Source organism: Ahaetulla prasina, chromosome 2 (genome assembly GCF_028640845.1).
Source record: "Ahaetulla prasina isolate Xishuangbanna chromosome 2, ASM2864084v1, whole genome shotgun sequence".
NCBI lineage: Eukaryota > Metazoa > Chordata > Lepidosauria > Squamata > Colubridae > Ahaetulla > Ahaetulla prasina.
Genome location: NC_080540.1, coordinates 218,568,646 through 218,590,376, shown reverse-complemented (window position 1 = coordinate 218,590,376; position 21,731 = coordinate 218,568,646). Strand labels below are relative to the sequence as shown.

The following is a 21,731-nucleotide window of genomic DNA, read 5'->3' as shown; positions in this document are numbered from 1 at the left end:
GTGTTTGTTTTTGTATTTTATTTGGTTGTTCACCACCCTGAGTCCTTCGGGAGAAGGGCGGTATACAAATTAAAATATTATTATTATTATTATTATTATTATTATTATTATTATTATTATTATTATTATTATTATTATTATTATTATTATTATTATAGTGCTGACCAATTAGTGAGCTAGATTCTTGTGTTTAGGCTTGAGCAATACAACTTTTTATTAAATAAGTTTCAAGTGATTGATGCTTTCCAATAACAGACATGAATGCAGACTCAACAAAGGTATAGCTTTTTTACTCAAGAGATACTATACTTTAGTGATTAAATATAGGATTAACCCTGGGAAAACCCAAATTCAAGCCTCCCTCAACCACAGAAGCTTATTGGGTGGCTTTGGGCTAGTCTCAAAGGGTGTTATTGGGAAAAATGGGGTGGGGGGGGAGGAATATGATGTGTTCCTGAATATAACAAATGCAGTAAATAAATAGCTGAGAAAAAGATAGAGCCCCATTTCAATAAGTGGCTAACTTGAATTCACTTAGGCTGATTATTTTTACAAATAACTTAAGGCAGCAAATGTATCCAACACATCTTTCTCATCCTATTTTCCTTACAACACTGTGAGGTGGGTTCAGCTGAGACAGAGTGACTAGGTCAAAGTCGCAAGCTGGCTTTCATGGCTAAGGTGGGACTAGAACTCAAGTTCTCCTCCCTTTGGGCTTTGTGCCTTAAACTACTAGACTGTATCCAACATTGCTTTGATAGCATGTGTTTGGTGTTAGAAAATAAAATCGTTTTCATATTAAATAAACATTAAAATAAAACATTTGTGTGCATGTATGTGTGCGCGCACATACATAAAAGTCCTCACCATACAGATGCTTTGGCTTTCTGTGTAATTATCTTTTCATCCATCAGTGTTCTCCCATTTCTTTTTCCCTTTTTTAAAAAATAGCTGAAATCAGGAGCTATGCAATCTTCTCAGTTTCAAAGCAAACTTAATGAAGTCATCCGAACCCTGACTCAGGTATGGGTTAACCTATTGAAATTGCTGTGAAATTCTTTTGGGGTAAAGTATCTGGGCAGTCCTTTAAGTCCTCAGGTGCTCTATTTCGAAAGTTGCTGTCACATTTTTTTGTGACATGGTTTAAATGATTAAATATAGGGGAATACTTTAATTACCAATGTAATTAATATGATTCAAACACATAATATTTTGTTCCTGAGTTTACCTTGCTTAGTTCTTTCTTGGGCCCATTTCCTTTTCTGAAAGAGCTGGCTTGAAAATGGTTAGTAATCATATTAACCTTTTAACAAGGTTGGAAATAGTCATTGAAGCTGCTGTCCACTATCCATTGGATCTGACATACCGTAGTTTCATCTTCAGTTTAATCAGTAGTCTTTATTCCAGCCTGTAGCGAACTATCTCACTCCAACTAATCATTAAGAAAAAAGACTCCTTAATAGTAGTATGCACTTATGGTCATACTGGTTAAAATTCTCTTTCCAATTTTGGAGTCATTATTTTCCTTGCTTTGTATTTTGTATTTCACACTTATTAAATATTCACAGATATGTACTTCCATTTGAACAGAATGACTTCCGAATATGGGTATAATCAGACAACAATCCCCAAATAGTTTTATATAGTTGACTTTTTGTTGTCATTCTTATTCTTGTTTTGGATTAAAGTTTTTTTATTTGGAATAGACATGAGCTTTGTTACAGAGAAAATATTCACAGGCAATTGAATGGTCAGTGTTGGGGCACTCCTTCCTTCAACACTTGCCTATTTTTTCCCCTCAAAGAATAAAACAGCTTTTATTCTGTGATCTACAGAATGGTATGGTCTACTCGTAAGGGATGCAGTGGCTCAGGGGCTAGGACGTTGAGCTTGTCGATTGGAAGGTCAGCAGCTCGGCGGTTCGACTCCCTAGTGCTGCCATGTAACGGGGTGAGCTCCCGTTACTTGTCCCAGCTTCTGCCAACCTAGCAGTTTCGAAAGCACGTAAAAATGCAAGTAGAAAAAATAGGGACCACCTTTGATGGGAAGGTAACAGCGTTCCATGAGCCTTTGGCATTGAGTCATGCCGGCCACATGACCACGGAGACGTCTTCGGACAGTGCTGGCTCTTCGGCTTTGAAACGGAGATGAGCACCGCCCCCTAGAGTCGGCAACAACTAGCATGTTTGTGCGAGGGGAACCTTTACCTTTTATGGTCTACTCACCTAAATATTGAGCGTGTGCCTATACATTATGGGGAGCACCAGATTAAACTGGTGACATTTATTTTATAGTAATGATAACCTACATAAAACAAATTATAATTTGGGTTCATTTGTGATGCTTCTCTTTGCAGGTAATCAGCTTTTCTGGGGTGATAGGCCTTCAGGTAAACGCAGCCTGGATGTTAGGACATTTGTATCTTTCTAATGTGTCTGCAACCCGTAGTCGAACATCTGGTAAGTTGAAGGTTCTCATATGAGTTTGTAGATTCAGAAAATGTCACTGGAAAGAGAAAGAAAGAATAATAAAGAGTTTTCATAAGCTGGGGCTTATTTTTGAGGCGATGAGGACACCTTGACTAGAGTGTCCTTTTTTTCAGTTCATGGAGAGCAGGGACACCTGTTGATGACTTTGGTAGAGAAATTTTTTTTTCCTGGTTTGCTAGTTCTCACTGAATTTCCCACAGCCTGCTTTTTCCTGCTCTAAGTTACCCTGTGATCAAGAGTTAATCATATTAGCTTTCATTTCATTAAATGCAAAGAAAATGAAAGTTAGTTTTTGACTTGGTCCTGTCCACTATTTCCAGCACACTACACAAATATTATGCATGGACTTTAATTCTGAACTCAGGCACTATTGTCAAGTGTAAAATTGTCAAGTGTGATTGTGAAAATGGTTAACCTGATTTGCCTTTGTCGTTACAGTTCCTTCTGACTTTAGCTACCTCCCTGAAAAAAGTTTCCTTAGAACAGCAATTGATTTTATTATAGAAGGCGGAAAGAAAGGTAAACGAAAAATTCTTCTATGGGGCAAACATCTTCCAGTGAGGAGATGAAATAATTATTTCTCTTCTTTACCACAAATGTGACCTGATAATTGAAAGAATGGTACAAAAAATAGCCAAGAGTATCCCTCCAAAGAATTTTCCCCAAAGAATTCCAATTTTTACCATTTACAAGAAGATAGTCATAATAGAAAGCAAAGGGACTATGGCAGTGGTCTCCAACCTTTCCAGCTTGATGGAACAATGGGAGTGGGAGAGGGGATGGTTTTGTGTATGTGCCACTTTCCCAAATACAGCTATGTGTGTATACACTCACTACCCACCAGTTCCGTGACCCGGTTCTGAAGGGATGGCAGCCTAGCAGTGGGCCACGAACCCGGTGTTTGGGACCCCTGGACTCTGGAATAAAGAATGGTGAATGCCATTTGCTTGTGTCAGTTTTAACTGCTTTCATGTCAAAATGGGATTCTTTGGGAGGAAATGGAGGGGTATCTGGAGAGTGTTTGTATACTTATTCTGCATGTCTGAAGCAAAGGAGGACATGGATCTAGACCTTACTCTGATGAAGGGCTTTCATACCAGATATTACTGTATTTTTTGGATTATAAGACATTCTGGACTATAAAATGCACATTAGCTTTAGAGGAGGTTGTTGTTCGCCACTGCCTCAGCCCATTTGCTGCTGGCGCAGCGCATTCGCCACCATCGTATCCCATTTGCCACTGCCACCACCCATTTACTGCTGCCCATTTGTCATCGCCGCATCCCATTCACCACCGCCCGTTCACCACCGCTGCGGCCCATTCACTGCTGCTTGTTCGCCACCAATTGCCATGAATGGGCGGTGGCGATAGGCGACGGTGACGATCCCCACCGCCTAGAAGAGCTGATCAGCACCACACCAACCCCCCTCCCTCGCAGCAATATTCGCTCTATAAGATGCACAGACATTTCCACCCACTTTTGGGAAGGGGGGAGTGTGTCTTATAGTCGGAAAAATAACATAATTACTATGAAGGTACAAAATGAATGTATTTTGAAAACTCAGTAAAATATAGTTAAAACTCGCGAAAAGTAAACCAGTGGTTCTTTTTTTTATCATTATAAGACATGTCAGTTATTCAAGGTATCTAGTTATTCAAGTAGTAATTGGAGGTTTTGTTTTAGGGCCTGAACAAGTTCATCCAAGCTTCTTAAAGGCAGCCATGGCACCCATTGCATTGATTGGAGGAAGCTATCAGTATCCCCCTTTGAACTGGGCATCAATTCTTGCCCCTCTGCTGCGGCTAGATTTTGGTATGCTTTTTTTAAAATCTTGTCTGTATTCCTTTGAGTAGATAAATAATTTCATCAAATCTCTTCTTTTAGTATAAAGCAACATTTTTTATTTATCCCTGTTTATCCATTATTAAGCATTCTTCACAGAAAGATCTTGGAAGGTGAAACTTTTATACGTTTGGTTTATTAATTTCCTTGTAACTTAAATGGGCTCCAATACACCATTTCTTCATGGTGACTTTTGGAAACTTAAATTTGCATCCTAGATTTCAAGGGGCAAAAGAAATACAATGAAAGCAAAAGTGCAGCGTCCTCTCCTATATGGCAGGACTTGGATACATGGTAGAAAACTCATCATGAATTCGTTTATTTCCTCAGCATTTATTCTCAGTTCATGTATATATGATTCTTCTTGTACTGTTTCTTTAAATCTAAAGTCAAGTTCTTTCATGCTAACATATTTAAATTTTTTTAAAGTCCTACTTGGCCTTGGTTGACTAATGCAAATTTTTCTATTTATCATGCTTCTGTAATTGGATTTTAATTTTATTATACTTTTAGAATAATTTTTGTAACTCAATATCAAATCAAAATGTAATTGCAGTCTATTGAATTGGGTGTTGGAATATAGCAAAAGTAAATGGTAAATATTTCATGTCACTGAAATAAGTAAATAAGAGATAAAGACCATTTCACCTGGTTTTCATTTTTGTGCAGAACCAGGCACACAGCCCTCCCCCCACATAAAGAGCAAATTTGGGTCAGTTGAATAATTGCTTTCTTTATTTGGTTTGCGATGGTTATTTCAACCAAGATCATCACTTGTCTACAGGTAGTCCTCAACTTATGACCAGAATTGAGTCTAAAATTTCTATTATTAACTGAGGCATTTGTTAAGTGAGTTTTGCCCCATTTTACGACCTCTCTTGCCTTAGTTGTTACATGAATCACTGAAGTTGATAAGTTACGAACCTGGTTGTTAAGTGAATCAGGCTTCCCCAATGACTTTGTCAGAACATCACAAAAGGTGATCACATGACCTTGGGACATAGCAGTGGTCATAAATATGAACCAGTTGCCAACTGTCTGAATTTTGATCACGTGATCATGGGGATGCAACAAAGCTCGTAATTGTGAAAAACGTTCATAAGTCACTTTTTTCAGTGCCATTGTAACTTTGAGTGGTCACTAAATGAACTGCTGTAAGATTACCCCTTACTGCTTTTCAGTGGTCCCTGAAACATTACTAGTATTCTATTATGTTTTCCAGGGCAATGGAAATTTCCATGGCTGATAGTAGAACATAGACTAATGGAGTTGGAAGGGACCAACTCTATTACTGAGTTCTAACTCAATGGAAGAATAAATATAGGAAGTTGAAGAGGTTGATGTTTTATTCTAAAGCTTTTGCTATGGCTTCTTATGGTTTCAATTCTCCCCATCTTTTTTTTTAGGAGAAGAAATACAGCAGTTGTGTATTGAACTAGCTGTGACCCAGGCCCAATCATGTCAGAGTGCGGCAATGATTTTAGGCATGTGGGTTGCACCACCTTTGGTCTACAGTCTAAGTGTATGTGTTGTTTCTCTAATGGTTCTATTTCCCTGTTGTGGGGGTGGACGAGGAAAGTCAGTTTCTTTTGCTATGGATTCAGTATAGAAAGGGAGGCAGGAAACATATTTTAGTGTGATAGATTTGTATTCTTTTTAAAACTAACCTATTCTCTGAATGAAAAAGAAGAAACATCCACAAATGTAATAAGAAATCACATTGGTTTGTGTATTCTTCAAATACATGCATATATTTTTCAAAGGCATTTGTTGAAAATAATAAAGTAAACAATCAACTATGATTTAATGTTGTGATGCATATTAGATTCTTGTGAATCCCTAATGCTCTGAATTTGCTCATCAGATACAAACCAAGAGGTACCTTTTTGCCTCCTTACCTCTGTGGATGAAATATGTAGCAGAAGACAAACAGCAGATCTTCACTGAAGTGTTTATGGTGCAGCATTTTGAGACAAAGAAACAGTCAAAAAACCAAGACCTTTGCTGGAATATTTTGCAAGGACTCAGCCAAGCTATGAAATCTCCTAGCCCAACTCAGCACAGCTGGAGTTGTTTTTGCAAGGCTGCTGAGAAGATATTTGAGCTTTTGCCAGATGAGATTTGGGTAAGGAAAAGTAAACATTCGAAGTATTACAATTTTGCTGAAAAAGGTCTCATTTGGGAAGATGAAAGAGGTTGGCGAACTGGAAAGGCTAGATGAAAAAGCATGAGCTGTGACATATGCAGATATTTTACTGCATACAATATTTTAATCAGAGCTTTTGTAGAGATTGCCTTACACAAGTATGCTGTAGGATAATCTCTTGGACTTTTTAAAATGAGCGTGCATCTAATTCGAGAACGACTTAGATCAACGTTAGAAATGTCTTTTTCTCTGTTGAACTAAAGAATCACATCTGATTCCATTGCTTCAAAAAGTATCTATTAACTCAATTAAGTTGGGATTCCATTCAGAGGATATTCACTGAACTGAGTTCATGTTAGAAACTGAAGTACTGAGTGAATAAGATTAATTGAAATGTTATTTTGCAAAATTTTCCTTGAGGCCTAATATGGCAAATATGTAAAATGGATTTAGAAGTGACCTACACGGCTATTTTTAGTTAATAGAGCAAAGTCATATTTAATTTTGCCCATGAATTTAGAATTATGATTGCAGGATTTGTAAGGGACTCCAGTCTTAATGGACAACACTGAAGCCCTTTTCACATGTTGATTTGGGAAAAAGTGGGGAGTGGGGAAGGAAAAAGTAGGGAGTGGGGTTATTCATACTAATCCCATCTTCTCATGTGCGTAGGACTAAGTTCCTCTAAAATCATTGTAAAAATGATTGCATTCTGTTGATCAAGAGTACGTTTATTTTTATATTTATTGTAAATTTGAACATTTACAATTAGGCACCTTTATTTTATCAAGAGCATATTACATTCGTGAAGTCTAGGAAAATGTAAAGAAGGCTGAAGTGACATGAAATGAGGAAAAAGAGACTTTGGTAGACAATTATGTGTACAGAATTGTAAAGAAGGCAAACATGGCTTATCCAGTATTAAAAGAAACAGAAATATAGTCCTCTCATGCATTAGACTCTTTACGTTTTCAGAATTTGAGTGTATCTGGTTACAGGATAAAAAGATCCCAAAACAATTTTGATTTGTTTTTTAATTTAAACCCTGATTAAACCAGTAATCAGTAACATTAACAGAAAGTTGTTGAATCAGAGAGTATTAATTTTCAGGCCACAAGCAGGTTTTTTTTTTAAAAAAACTCTCTTGATCTTAAAAAAATGGAGGCATACATGACATTCAGTGATTTAACTCACTACCTCCGTATCAGCTGTCATGGCAATGGGCATATTTCTTCCTTACAATTGCCCTGTTTATATTGCCTTTAATGTCCTGCCTTACCTCTTACCTCTGCTTTTGTCTAGTTTTCTTGCTTAGTGAAGCATGGGCTGTGTTCAGAAAATTTCAGTACAGTCTTTTTTTTTTATAGATGTTGTTGCTTGCTTCATTGGTAAGATGATGATGAATGATAGTTTATGTTCCAACAGACACAGATTCCCATATTAGTATTAGCAGTAATATTATTTTGATTTTTGCACTGGGCATTCATGGTATTATATAGAGAGGTTTTCAACATTTTAATCACAGTGGATTTGAGCACCTCACTACTCTTTGGATGCTTCTGGGCTGAAAGGATTAGCCAGCTATAAACTGTTGTCCAGAGCAGGGGTCTCCAACCTTGGCAACTTTAAGGTTTGTGGACTTCAACTCCCAGAGTTCCTCAGCCAGCTTAAAGTTGCCAGCGTTGGAGCCTTAAAGTTGCCAGTGTTGGAGACCCCTGCTTCAGAGGACATGAAAGGAGCCTCCCCAAAGAATGTGTGTTGGTCAGTAGTGGGTTGCCCCCGATTCGGATTGGGTTCTATAGAATCGATAGTAAAACCAGCGGGAGTCTCCACCCACTGACCCAAATGTCATCAAAACTCTCCTGCACATGTGTGCGAGTGGACTGAGTGCGCGTGCGCGGGCACAATGCAAACCGATAGTAAAGGTAAATAGAACCCACCCCTGATGTTGGTCATATAGTATGCCTTATTTTAATTGTGACACAGATAAACAAGCAAACATTTTAGTCTTACAAAACAACCTAGGAAATAAATCGATGGGGTAGAGGTTAGGATTGTGGTTTTTTTTTTAATAATAAGCACATTTTTATGTAATAGGCACATTCGTATAATCCTGTGCACTAAGAATTACTAGTTTGGTCAATTAATAAATAGAGATATCACTGTGGGCATTTATGGTACAGTATTTGTCACAATTTTGTCATTCCTTCATTTTCAAGTAACCTCAAGATAGTTTTGGTCTGTGTTTAAAGCTTTATTGTTTCTGGTACAAGGTATTATTTATTCACATTGCTATCACTGGTAACTTTAAGCGGAGGTTTAGAATTTGAAATAGAAGAAGATCATATGTCATAACATAATGATTTAGTTGGCTTGGCTTTGGCTAAAACCATGATGGCGAACCTATGGCACGCATGCCACAGGTGGCACACAGCGCCATATAGGTGGGCAAGCGAGCGTTGCCCTAGCTTAGCTCCAATGCTCATGCACATGCTGGCCAGCTGATTTGCGGGCCTTCTGGACCCATCGGAAGTCTGGAAACAGGCCATTTCCGGCCACCAGAGGGCCTTCGAGTGGGTGGGGAAGGCCATTTTCGCTCTCCCCAGGCTCCAAGAAAGCCTCTTGAGCCTGGGGAGGGCAAAAAACAGGCCTACTGGGCCTACCAGGCCATCATGTGCCAAAAGTGGAGGGAGCATGGGGGACGCACACACAGCACGGGGACGGGGTGCATTGAATTATGGGTGTGGGCATGTGCATGACATCCTCCCACGGTCCCCCCGCTTTTGGCACACGACAGCAGAAAGATTAGCCATCACTGGGCTAAAACATACATTTGTTTTTATTTCTTCAGCAGGATGATGTAAAGATGTATATACTTGCAGCAAAATGTCTCTCAGAAATGGTTGATACAGAAGTTGAACGGATTACAGAAGTTTCAAAGGTAGATGCATTTTTAGCCTTATGAATCTTTTATGGAGATAATTATGTCTGTCTACTATTCTGCATAAAGTTATAATTATCATTCCAAAGTCTAGGTGCATATAGTAAGGCAGATTTTAATTTTATGCTTTTATTTAAAGCTTGACACCATTTGAAAATGGGTTTTGAGTAATTAAGGTTTTTCCTAGTAATATCATAAAAATGCCACTTCTTGGTCAGTTTGGAAGTAGATACTGAACTAAAATCCCGATAACCTTAAAACAATAGTTTGAAAGATGATACCATTCACAAAAATAAAGTTATGTACATGGTTTTCTTTAAGTAGCATGCCAGGAACTGGTCTATTTTGGTCCTGATGAGATAGGCAGAGTGGCTTTAATTTATTACTGCTACTCCCCACCCCCCCATCCCCGCTAGTCTGAGACGGAATCAGTATTGATGATTCCACATGGGAGAAAGAGACAGACAGACAGACAGACACACACACACAGAGATGAAACTCTCAATATTTGTGTAGTATATATGAAGTATTGCTATCCTATGCATACATGTAACATTATTTTTGCTCTCCGAGCTATTCTTGAACTGCTTTGACCCCATGAATCATGGTTTATAAACTAGGGTGTATTATTGTGAAAGGTGTTTTTATTTTTTATCCCTCAAGCCGGATTTTCTTCTTCCTTTTGTTTATTAGTATTAAGCATTGATTCAGAACAATAATTGTGCAACACTGTATGTTTCATTTTACACAACCTAGTTTATTTGTGCCCGTAATTGGAGAACTCTTTAAATCCATGGCTATAATTTGTGAATCATAAAGTAATCATGATTTAAATTAACTATGATTTTCATATGTGTGTATATATAAAATGGGCACCGAAGGGAAAAGGATTTAATTCATAAAGAGTTGGGAAGAATATGTATGAAACTGCTTCCCGATTTTCAAATAGGATATGCTTAAAAACATTTTAAATGTTACGTTTTGTTAATGTGACATTCAGGAGCATCGCCAGAAACATTTTCAATGGAGAACTCTTTTCTGATTATGCGATGTCCCTTTTTTTTTCTGAGAAATCGTGAGGAAATGTTTCCTGTCTTCAAATAATAATGAGTAAGAGCTTACACCATAGAGCCTGTTTCCTATTTTTCATCCATTTCATGGTTTGTTTTGCAGAACAATTTGGAAAAGGTTGCATTTGTCAGAGCTTATTTAGTTTCTCAAGGCAGATTTCCTTTGCTGAGATGGAACGATGTGATTAGTGTTGCGGCTGGGTGCCAGCAGAAAGAAACCATTGTTTGGATGCTGCTACACAGCTTTTATCATGCACGAATCCTGAGCCATGAAAACACTGGTAAGAAATCATGGCCAAAAAAACAAACAAACCCCTGGGCGATCCACTAAGCTCTATTTATTATAATTACTAATAGTAAAGTAATGTATCAAACCTCCCTTTATTCGCATTTGCTAATTATTTTCTCCCAAGTCGTCCTGTAGAACTATGCATGCGCAAATATCCCCTCCCCCTCCCCCAGTTCTAGGCAGACATCAGAAAGATGGAGATTTATTGAAGTGCTAGTAGACTGTATTTGGCCTTGTGGAACATAAATTGTGCAAGGTCAGCATAAATTCCTGGTGCATATTGTTAAGTTCGGGCAATGACGAGGCAGGAGACGATACAAGTGACAACAGCTCTGTAGTTTATTGTGATCCCAGCAAAAGCCAACAGGCAAAAACCCCTCTTTAAATAGTATTTTGGCTGAGGCATCAGCCAATCAGCAACGTGCATTTTCCCGCCCAAATTTCCCTCCTAAAATTCAAATACATTACACATATTATTTACAGTCCTTTTAAAAAAATATTTCTGCCCCCCTACCCACTTTCAGATATTCTGAAAGTTGGTATATCTTTTCCCCTTAATTTCATCAGAGCTTTGTGTGGGTCCTACCAATACATAAAGAGAATCTTGAGTAGGGGAAAAAAATAACAATAAAGTCTGGTACTTGTTTCACTTATTTCATAAATATGTCCATCTAGAACCCCCTCTTCCACCCCTTTCCAGTCAATTCAGTTAAAATAATAGGAGCCAATTGTAGTTGGAAATTTCAGTGAACAGATTTGGACTCCTCCTGCCCTATATAAACCTCACAAACTTCGCCACAATATTACTATACAAATTCTGAAAGCACACCCTATCCTGCGCTAAAAATTTTTTGAAGACTTTTATTAAAAAGTTATTGATACCTATCAGTTTGAGGGGAAAAAAGTTACATGCAAATAATTTAGAAAGCTCTAGGCCGATGATGGCGAACCTATGGCACATGTGCCACAGGTGGCACTCAGAGCCCTCTCTGTGGGCACGTGAGCCGTTGCCCAGGAGTGGGTTCTAATTTTTTTTACTACCGGTTCTGTGGGCGTGGCTTATTTTGTGGGCGTGGTTTGATGGTCATATGACAGTGGGTGTGGCTTGATGGTCATATGACTGGGTAGGCGTGGCCAACTCAATGTCTCTCATGTCAAGGGGTACCTCGCCTAGCCCCTCCCCTCCCAGCCATTCCTTGTCACACCCAGCCTCAACATATCCATAGTTCTGCAAAAATGTTCACCTTTTTTCAACTTTATTATCTACATACTATAGATCAGGGGTCTCCAAACTTGGCCACTTTAAGACTTATGAACTTCAGCTCCCAGAATTCCTCAGCTAGCTTTGCTGTCTTAAAGTCTTAAAGTGGCCAAGGTTAGAGACCTCTGCTATAGATGCACTTTCATGGATCACTGAAAGGAGGAAATGGCTCACATGCTTTGCCCAAGAGTGTGATAGGCAACAGTCTTTTAAGGGGCTGCTAGAAAGAAGGGGAGGGAAGTATTTTCCAAAGCATCAGAAGGCAAAACAAGAAGCAATGGATGAAAACTCAACAAAGAGAGAAGCAACCTAAAACTAAGGACAAACTTCCTGACAGTGTGAACCTATATAGGTTTCAGTCATAATTTCACATATAAAATAGCCATTCATGTAATACAACCTGCATATTGTTCAGAACAATCATTAGTATTATGGTTGATGTTTGACAGCAAGCCTAAAATCCCCATTCCCTCCCCACTCCAGGGGAAGGTTACTTCAAAATCCCCATTTCCTCCCCACCCCACTAATCTGTTCTGGGAAGGAATCAAACTCCCCCCTCTTGATTTCCCAAATAAAATATCTCAGATAATTAAGGAATAATCAAGCTGCTAGCAAGGAACCTGCCTGGAATTCCACATTCCTGCCAGCTGCATAAAGGAAACTTTGTAAGCAGAAAACAGCTACCGGTGCTTAGAGATAATATAAAGTGGAAGCTGGAAGTTCAGCTCCATTTACAAGCAGGCAGAAAACTCATTCAAGACAGGATACTTCACAATGGAAATCACCCAAACCTTTTTGGAAATACAAAGCCCATGTTGCACAAACCCCAAAACTTCAAAAACATTGAACCATGTAAGAATTCCTCCTCTTATCCAATTTGTTGTTCAGCTGACCCAGAAAGGAGCTTCTAGCCGCTCTGTCAATTTAAAACGACAAAGTTTCCCCCCCCCCACTTCTTCTTTGCCAAGCGATCTCCTGGCTGAGAAGTGAGCCGATCAGTTGGGAGGCTTCTTGGTTTCTCAATTTAAAGGCACGGTGTCTTGTTTTTTTCTTCTTCTCTTCTTGGACAAGTGAGTCTTGATTTTTTCCTTCTAGCTGATCAGCTGGGAGTCGGGAGGCAGCAATAGATTGGGGGCGGGGCCAGGCAGAATTTTTACTACCGGTTCTCTGAACTACTCAAAATGTTTACTATTGGTTCTTGCAAACTGGGGAGAACTGGTAGCAACCCACTACTGCCGTTGCCCTCGCTTAGCTCCGCCATGCATGTGCATGCATCTCTCACCAGCCAGCTGGTTTTCCGGTGTCTGCGGCATGCATGTGGGGGGGGCGCATGCATGTGGGTCATGCACACATGCATGGGGGCAGGACATGCATGGGAGTCACACATGCATGCGTGGGGGACATGCAGGGGGATCGCTTGTGCATTGCATTATGGGTATGTGCATGTGCGCTTTCACCACTTGGTGCCAAAAAGGTTAGCCATCACTGCTCTAGGCTTTGGTGATGTACAGTCAGAGACACAGTGTTGAAATAGAGAAGACTTGGGGCAATAGTGAATCTTCCCAAGAGTGGTTGTCCTGTCCAAATTGATCCAAGAGCACAGCATAAGATCATCCAAGAAGTCATAAAGGAATCACAAACAACATTGTGGATCTTCATACTTCTCTCAACCTGGTTAAATCCAGTATTCATAAATCCACCATCAGAAAAATACTATATAGAAATGGGATTCATGAAAGAATAACAAAGTGGAAGCCATTGTTTATAAAAAAAGCATTGATCTTCATCTGAGTCCTAAAAACTGATAGGAAATTGAAATTTGAAGTAACATTTGTATCGAATGGTTGTCCAGTCTCTTTTTGAAAGCCTCCGTTGATGAAGCACCCACAACTTCTGAAGGCAAGCTATTCCATTGGTTGATTGCTCTCACCTTTAGGAACTTTCTCCTTAGTTCTAGGTTGCTTCTCTCCTTGGTTAGTTTCCATCCATTGTTTCTCGACTTGCCTTTTGGTGTTTTGGAAAATAGTTTGACCCCCCTCATCTTTGTAGGAGCCCCTCAAATATTGAAACACTGCTATCATGTCTCCCATAGTCCTTCTTTTCATTAGACTAGACATACCCAATTCGTGTAACTGTTCTTCATATGTTTTAGCCTCCAGCCTCCTGATCATTCTTGTTGCTCTTCTCTGCACTCTTTCCAGAGTCTCAATGTGTTTTTTTATATTGTGGTGACCGGAACTGGATGCAGTATTCCAGAAATTTTAGTCATTGTGGTTATAAGTCGAGGATTACCTGTACTGTGATTGAGAACCTATTCAATAATTTAACAATTAATTAAATAAGTTCTAAACAATTGCATCTGCCAGACCATCTTTAAGAATAGTTCAGTGTAACATATATTGCAGTAATTTGAGAGATTATTATAGAAGGGATCAGTGAGGCTAAACAATCCTTGACTTCATGAGATCATAGCTCCTGCAGCATATGAAATTGAAGGTTTTTGTCGCTATAGAGGCTATTTGGAGAGAGGGGGGGGAGAGAGAGAGAGACCCCCAAGACATATGTGTTCTTCAAACAGCTACTTTAGTCAAAAGAGATTAAATTCTTAAATTTAAGAACCACCTGTCCACTGTAAGCCTGTTTTTCCTTATCTTATCTTCAATTATTCAACCATTCATTATTATTATTATTAATAATAATCCATTACTATTTTCCATTAATAATAATTATAATAATTCCAACAACAACAACAATAATAAAAATAATAATTAAAAAAATTATTATAATTCAGTCCATTACTGCCTCCAAGCAATTCTCAAAAATCTGCACCCTTGATAGTTTGCAGTTTGGAAAGGAGATACTAAATTAAGTATCTTACATTTAAAACAGTCTCTTTGGTTGTGTATGTGTCTTCAAGTCAGTTTTGTCTTTTGATTGCTGTGGTTTTCTTTGCAAGATTCCAGAACTGATTTACCATTGCCTGCTTCCTAGGGTTGAGAGTGTCATCCAGCTAGCTTAATGCCTAAAATGAAACTAGAAGTTGCAATCTCTTGAGTTTTTAGCCTGAAACTACACCAATCTGGCTTGTCTGTAGCTGCAAAATAGCGATTATAAAAGTAGTTTCCACTGAATCAGGTCCCACTTCTTTATATAGACATAGCCATGTCAATTTCTTGGCAATTACATAATAGTTATTTCTATTACCATCTTCTGATATGCTTCTTGAGTTCCATGTCTAATCTGGAACTATTCTGGGATTTTCTGGTTGCCTCCCTTCCAGAAGCTACTGCCACCTATTGACCATTAGAAAATATTTAAAGCAATATTCTAGCTCAGGGTTTCTCAAACTTTTTAAACAGGGGGCCAATTTACGGTCCCTTAGACTGTTGGGGAGCTGGACCGGCTGGGTGGGTGTAGCTAGGTGGTCATGTGACTTGGTGGGTGTGGCCAATTTAGCAGTCCATTAAACAATACACACAAATTAAACTTTAATTTGTTATGCTCTTGGGGGTAGGGAAAGCAGGTTAGTGAAGGGATGTGGCTGCCTTGAGGGCAGGTGAGGGACTTTTGTTCGTGTGTGTGTATGTGTGTGTGTGTGTCTTCCTCCCTCCTTCTCTGTAGAAGCTGGGGAGGGTAACAGTACCACTCCAGTACTACTCTGCTGCCCAAAATGGTCTCCAGAAAGCAGGTGGGGGCCGGTGGGGTGATGTGGGCAGGGTAGCCTCATGGTCCCGCACAGGCCGGATTAATGGCTTTGGCGGCCACATCCAGCCCCTGGGCCGTAGTTTGAGAACCCCTCCTCTAGCTATTTAGACCCTTAAATCCAGTATGCACATCATTTTCAATATATCTGAAGGGAATGTGGTTGTGGAATTACTTTTGTTATGACTGGGGAAAATGTCCATAAGATTATGATTACAACATTTGAAAATGGGTATGTGATTTTGACCTCTTTGCTTTTACAGGAGTCTTAAAAAGAATGGAGTGGCTCTTGGAATTCATGGGATATATTAAAAAAGTTTCCTTAAATACGGCCTCTATGCAAAATGTTTCTCCTCAAGAGGTATATCGTTGAAAAATTACATTTTGTTTCCAGACAAGGAAAATAAGTTGAAATGTGTGATTTAAACTCTTTCTGAGGAATATCAAGAAATGCTTGCTTTAGGAGATCAGGATGTTATTATTTCTATAATGAAATTGTCAGCTTGTTGAAAAAAAATATAGCAAAATGACATTTGGGGACTAAAATTTGGAAATTGACCACCAGGAATGCCTGAATCGTGATGAAATCTAAGAAGAAAATATTTTGGATATACATTTAGAAATAGCTGCAATTAAAATACTTTGGGGAGTCATAAAATTACTTTTATAATTTGCTCTGCACATTATTTAGCTGAATTGAATTATTCATATTATTGTCATTATAATGGCAATCCCCAAATACAAAATGTAATGAAATATAATCTCTATAAAATAGGCATAGACAGTGAAAATCAAGTAAAATATATCCAAAGACTTTACACTCCTGACTCCTGTCTAAATGATTCACTGATATATTAGAAAACTCCAAGCCAGACTTCAATTTTGCATATTTATTTTCTTTTCCATTAGTGTCAGCAGTGGATTGAGCAAAAATCTGGAAAATCACGTGTTCTTAATTAATTATATATCAATATTTGAACCATAGTTTCTTGAGCAATAGCAGTAGATACACATAAAGCCCTGAGCTGTATTTAGATCACTTTAAGCCAAAAACAAATACATTATAGGTTAGCCTTTTATGTGAGCCAGGTTAAATTCTACTCTGTGACTCTTATTGATTCTTGTATTCTGAGGAAAGCATAAAATTCGCTAGCATATAAGTACTTCATTAGGCTACATATTTTATTGTAAATAAGCGCCATGAGGATAGTTGGACTTGCTTCTGGCTAAATTTGATTGGTCAGGTAGTCCTCAACCTACAACAGTTCACTTAGTGACTGTTCAAAGTTACAAAAACGTTGAAAAAAGTGACATGACCATTTTTCAGACTTATGGCTGATACAGCATCCTCATGGTCACGTGATTTACATTTGGATGCTTGACTACTTACTCACATTTATAACCAGGGTCATGTGATCACCTTTTGCAACCTTCTGATAAGCAAAGTCAGTGGGGAAGCCAGATTCACTTAACAACCGTGTTACTAACTGAACCACTGCAGTCATTCACTTAACAAATACGGCGAGAAAAGTCGTAAAATGGAACAAACTCACTTAACAAATTTCTCACTTAGCAACATAAATTTTGGGCACAGTTATGGTCATAAGTTGAGGACTACCTGTTCTCCTAGAATCTCAAATGAAGTTATAATGGTTTGTTTTATACAGCAATTTCTCACCCTAAAGCTTAAACCTATGACAAAAAAAAATCCTCCTAGAATTCAGTGTTAACAAACGTGAGCATTACAGGTTTGTGTAAAATTGTCAATTTATGACAATTGAGACAAGTCACTAAATGATGCAGTCCTTATAGGAATCATCATATTGCTGGACCCCATTTTATGATGATTTTACTATGGTCATTAAGTGAATCATGCAGTTGTTAACCAAATTTGGCTTACTCAATTTATTTATTTTTTATTTATTTTTATTTGAATTTATATCCCGCCCTTCTCCGAAGACTCAGGGCGGCTTACACTGTGTTAAGCAATAGTCTTCATCCATTTGTATATTATACACAAAGTCAACTTTATTGCCCCCAACAATCTGGGTCCTCATTTTACCTACCTTATAAAGGATGGAAGGCTGAGTCAACCTTGGGCCTGGTGGGACTTGAACTTGCAGTAATTGCAAGCAGCTGTGTTAATAAGACAGACTTAGTCTGCTGAGCCACCAGAGGCCCTTAACTTTTGATTCCTCAGTTGAAGCTGGCTGGACAAGTCACAAAGTGTGATCACATAACTGCAAGATGCCGCAGACATCATAAATGTGAGTTGGTTGCCAGGCACCCAAATTATGATCATATGACTGTGGGCGTGTTTCAAAAGTCGTAACTTTGTTGACAGATCATAAATCACTTTTTCCGAGGCTCTTATAACTTCAAACCATGATTAAACAAACAGTTCAGACTACCTGCACTTGTGGTTTAGAAAAGGAAGTGTTTCATATACCTTATCTAGATATTCACAACGAGATCCTTTGAATCAAGACTTTTATTCCACTGCACTCCCCTTTTAGTTTACTGGGACAATTACTTGGCCAAGGCCACCGAGTAATAGATAGATTGGTTGGGAAAACATCTCTATTATAGGAAATACTCTTGAAGCTGAGTGCAGAAAAATTCCTGATCCACAATTCATTCTATTATTTTCATACATACAGATTTCTATCTGAAAGGTTGTCCTTCCAGATAGAAGAGCCCTTGTGTACTGAGTATCTTTCAGAGCTGCACATTGCTTTGGAATCAAAGACAAAGGGTGCTTAAGGGCATATAGGACTACTTGTACAGTCCTTGTCTGCACCTCCTTAAAGCAGCTTTTATCTTTTCTAGGATTGTATGGGTGCTGTCAGCACCTGTAGCATGATCTCGAGAAAAATTGCTTTAAGCAGCTGGAAACAAACGTTACATGCATGCCCCTTTTGGTCTTCAAGTTTGAATTCATGAAGGTTTATTTTTATTTCTTACGTATCTGTTAGATCCATATCCCACCTTTCTTTCAGGATTCATGGCTGTATACAAATCAGTCACTGCTTCAATTTTGCCTTTTATCTTTTGAAGTAGGTGGGGTTGAGAAAGTGACTGGCCCAAAGTCACATAGTGGTCTGAAGATGGCTGAAGATGCGCTAGATTTCACCAGGGGTGAAATTCACATACCATCCCTACTGGTTTACCAATGTGCGCACAGTGTGCGCACCGTCATCTGCACATACGCAAAGCCTTCTGCACATGCTCAGAGGCTTAAAATGTCACAAAAAAGCGACATCATGACATCCGCACTGGTGGGCGGAGCCTCCCGCAGCTGCTGCTATCGGTTCACCCAAGCTGGATAGGACAAGCTGGATTTCACCCCTGGCTAGAACTTGGGTTTTCCCAGTACCAGTCCAAGACTGTATCCACCATACCACAGCCCAAGTAGCTACAATCTTCATCTTACCAACAAGACTACAAACTGGTGCATCCCATTTATAAGAAAATGTCAGAGCTAATAAAATATGATCCTCCAGATTTGAAATCTGGAACTCCCTGTGCTATAGTTATTGCAATGTTAATGTGTGCCAATCGTACTTTTTGCAGAAGTTTTTATATTAGACAAACAGGTTTACTTACAACATAGCATTATATACTATAAAATATTGTACTTCGTCATTTCTACAAGCTCACTTGCTCTTTCTAGAAATTTAAGATAAAGGTTTCTTTTTTTTCCCCAGCCTGATATAGCTCATGATATAGATAGATAGATAGATAGATACATACATACATACACTAGCTTTAAGACCATTAAAATGTTAACATTGATCTCCTTAATTGTTTGAACTCCATAGTTTATAAATTATTGTGACTCTAGTCCTTTCCAGACTTAACTGATCCCCTTAGCAAAATGTACATCTGTTTCCTGTTCAGGCTGTCAGCTTCCTGTTGTGGATTTTCGCTGCATGTGTAGTTGCCTGGGCTGATCATGCCTTGCCAATGCTACTTGGCGTTAGTGCAGACTGGTCTGCCTGGCAGCGTGAAACAATAGACAGAGTCTTTGCACGTGGCTTAGGCAAGCGTCCAGTGGATACTTTGGCAGTCAAAGAGATACTCATCCTTCTTCCAGGTAGCTTGCAAATTCTGTTGACCAAAGAGCCTTGGAAAGAGCAAACACCAAAGGTACGTGTTTTAAGTTGCACATATCCACTGAACTCATGATGAGCTTGAACTTTTTTTGACTGATTGATTGAACTCAGTATTGTCATTCAGAAGACAGTCTATCTGGGTGGAATTTTTAATCCTGCAAGTCACCCAAGCCGTTTACAGTAATAATTACATAATAATTACTAAGAGGAACACCACCACCAGCTAAAATGGGACAGTTAAAATGTTTGTATAGGTAACAAAAATAAACTTGAGCGAATTTAGAGTAAAAGGTTTTTTTTTTTAATGGAGCAAAATAGTCATCCATTTTTTGCACAGAAATCATGAAAACTAGTCTGCCACTATCGTGTCTTGACACTAGTTCACTCACCAGTCTGATGTGAAAGAATCCTTTGCAGGTTCTGATCTACCAGCAGCTGGTCTAGTAGAAATGGGTATCTGTAGATTGCAGCAGTATATCAATGCAATCGTTAAATAAATCCATAAATATTTTGAGAAATTAAGTGTCATACCTGTGGTGGGTACATTCTCTTCTTGACCAGAAGACCACCATGTCTGCATTCTAATATTGGGATCTGACTTCAATTTATGTTTGTTTATAGTTGTATGTGTTTTATAGCAGGAACTGATAATGAAAGAAAGAATTCCCATCACACCTTCATCTTTATACATTTTTAAGGACATTGCAACCTCTTTCCTAGCTATGGACTTGTTCAGACTGATGTACAGATGTTTGGAATATTGGCAGTTTAAACTGTAGTCTACCCAGAGTATCTTCTCTAAGTGGCATGTGGGTAATTGCAGCATCTTCCCAAAAGTACTCCATATGAGAAGAGTTTGGCATGATTGAAATTAGGGCTGGGCACAGAGAGGTATATATAAAACTTGTTGACAGATCTTTAAATGAAATTCATACTTTCCAGGATTGCATGAGCTATGGGGTTGCATTGGAGAGTAGCCATAGATTCCTGGTAAGAGATACTGCTGCTCTGAGGAAGTATGCAAAAATGCAATTTAGCATGCCTTTCGTTCTGAAATGCTGCCCAACACTAACAGATTTATAATATTAGGAAATTAATATTAATTACAAACTAGGATTTTAAGGTATAGCATTGCAGGAAATTTAGAAACAATGATTAATTTTTCAAAGTCCTGAAAGAATAGCAGCAATGCTGTTCTTCCTTACTTGCAAGGTAACATGCAGTTCTCACTCTTATCTCTAATAATTACATAGATCAGCGTGCAATTTTAATCACAGTTGGCCAGTAGAGTTGAGAATTTGAATTAGATTATGTTAAAGTCGGTTTAATGTATATCTGTTTTTTCATTTTTAAGAAGTTGTGTTTTGTTAATTTTTTTGCTTTTCAAAGGAATCGTTTTGTTCTCATCTTGAGTTTGTTGAATTGACATTAAAATGCATTTCATATGAAACAGTTTGGACTTTATATCTGAAGTCCAAATATATATTTTAAGCAATAATGACAATTTCTGCATCAGCTTGTCAACTTTAATTAAAGCAGGTTTCTCCAATGTTTTGTTATCCTTCTCTCTCTCCCAATGCTTTGAACTACATTTCCCATTTGCACCAACTCACATAATCGGTGACTTTTGAGTTATTGGCAATAACTGTATTCCAACATGTCTTGACAAAGTTGAGAAGGCTTGATTTGAGTTTATTTTAATAAAAAAAACCCAATTCTAATCTTTGAGTTTTAAATTTATTCACAGTTTATTGACTGGCTGTTTAGCCTAATGGAGAATGCTAATGAAACGCTCACTCAATCTTCCAGGGATCTTTTGAAAGGTATGGTAGAAACTTGAGTAACTTACAGACTTCCAATTTAGAAAAATAACA

General features: G+C 38.4%; 1 protein-coding gene across 3 annotated transcripts in view; it reads left to right on the top strand.

The window, feature by feature from the left end:
• The window catches only part of FOCAD (focadhesin), a 165,498-nt gene that overhangs the window by 142,829 nt on the left and 938 nt on the right, over window positions 1-21,731 (top strand). For 2 of the 3 annotated variants that reach the window (XM_058165712.1, XM_058165711.1), the window contains 11 exons: window positions 952-1,023; window positions 2,357-2,459; window positions 2,928-3,008; window positions 4,175-4,303; window positions 5,740-5,855; window positions 6,198-6,458; window positions 9,331-9,420; window positions 10,594-10,771; window positions 16,006-16,103; window positions 19,643-19,891; window positions 21,605-21,680. In XM_058165712.1, coding sequence (XP_058021695.1) covers window positions 952-1,023; window positions 2,357-2,459; window positions 2,928-3,008; window positions 4,175-4,303; window positions 5,740-5,855; window positions 6,198-6,458; window positions 9,331-9,420; window positions 10,594-10,771; window positions 16,006-16,103; window positions 19,643-19,891; window positions 21,605-21,680 — 1,453 coding nt within the window. Of the gene's footprint in view, window positions 1-951; window positions 1,024-2,356; window positions 2,460-2,927; window positions 3,009-4,174; window positions 4,304-5,739; window positions 5,856-6,197; window positions 6,459-9,330; window positions 9,421-10,593; window positions 10,772-16,005; window positions 16,104-19,642; window positions 19,892-21,604; window positions 21,681-21,731 lie in introns of those variants that run through there. The other variant, XM_058165713.1, reaches the window with a different exon arrangement.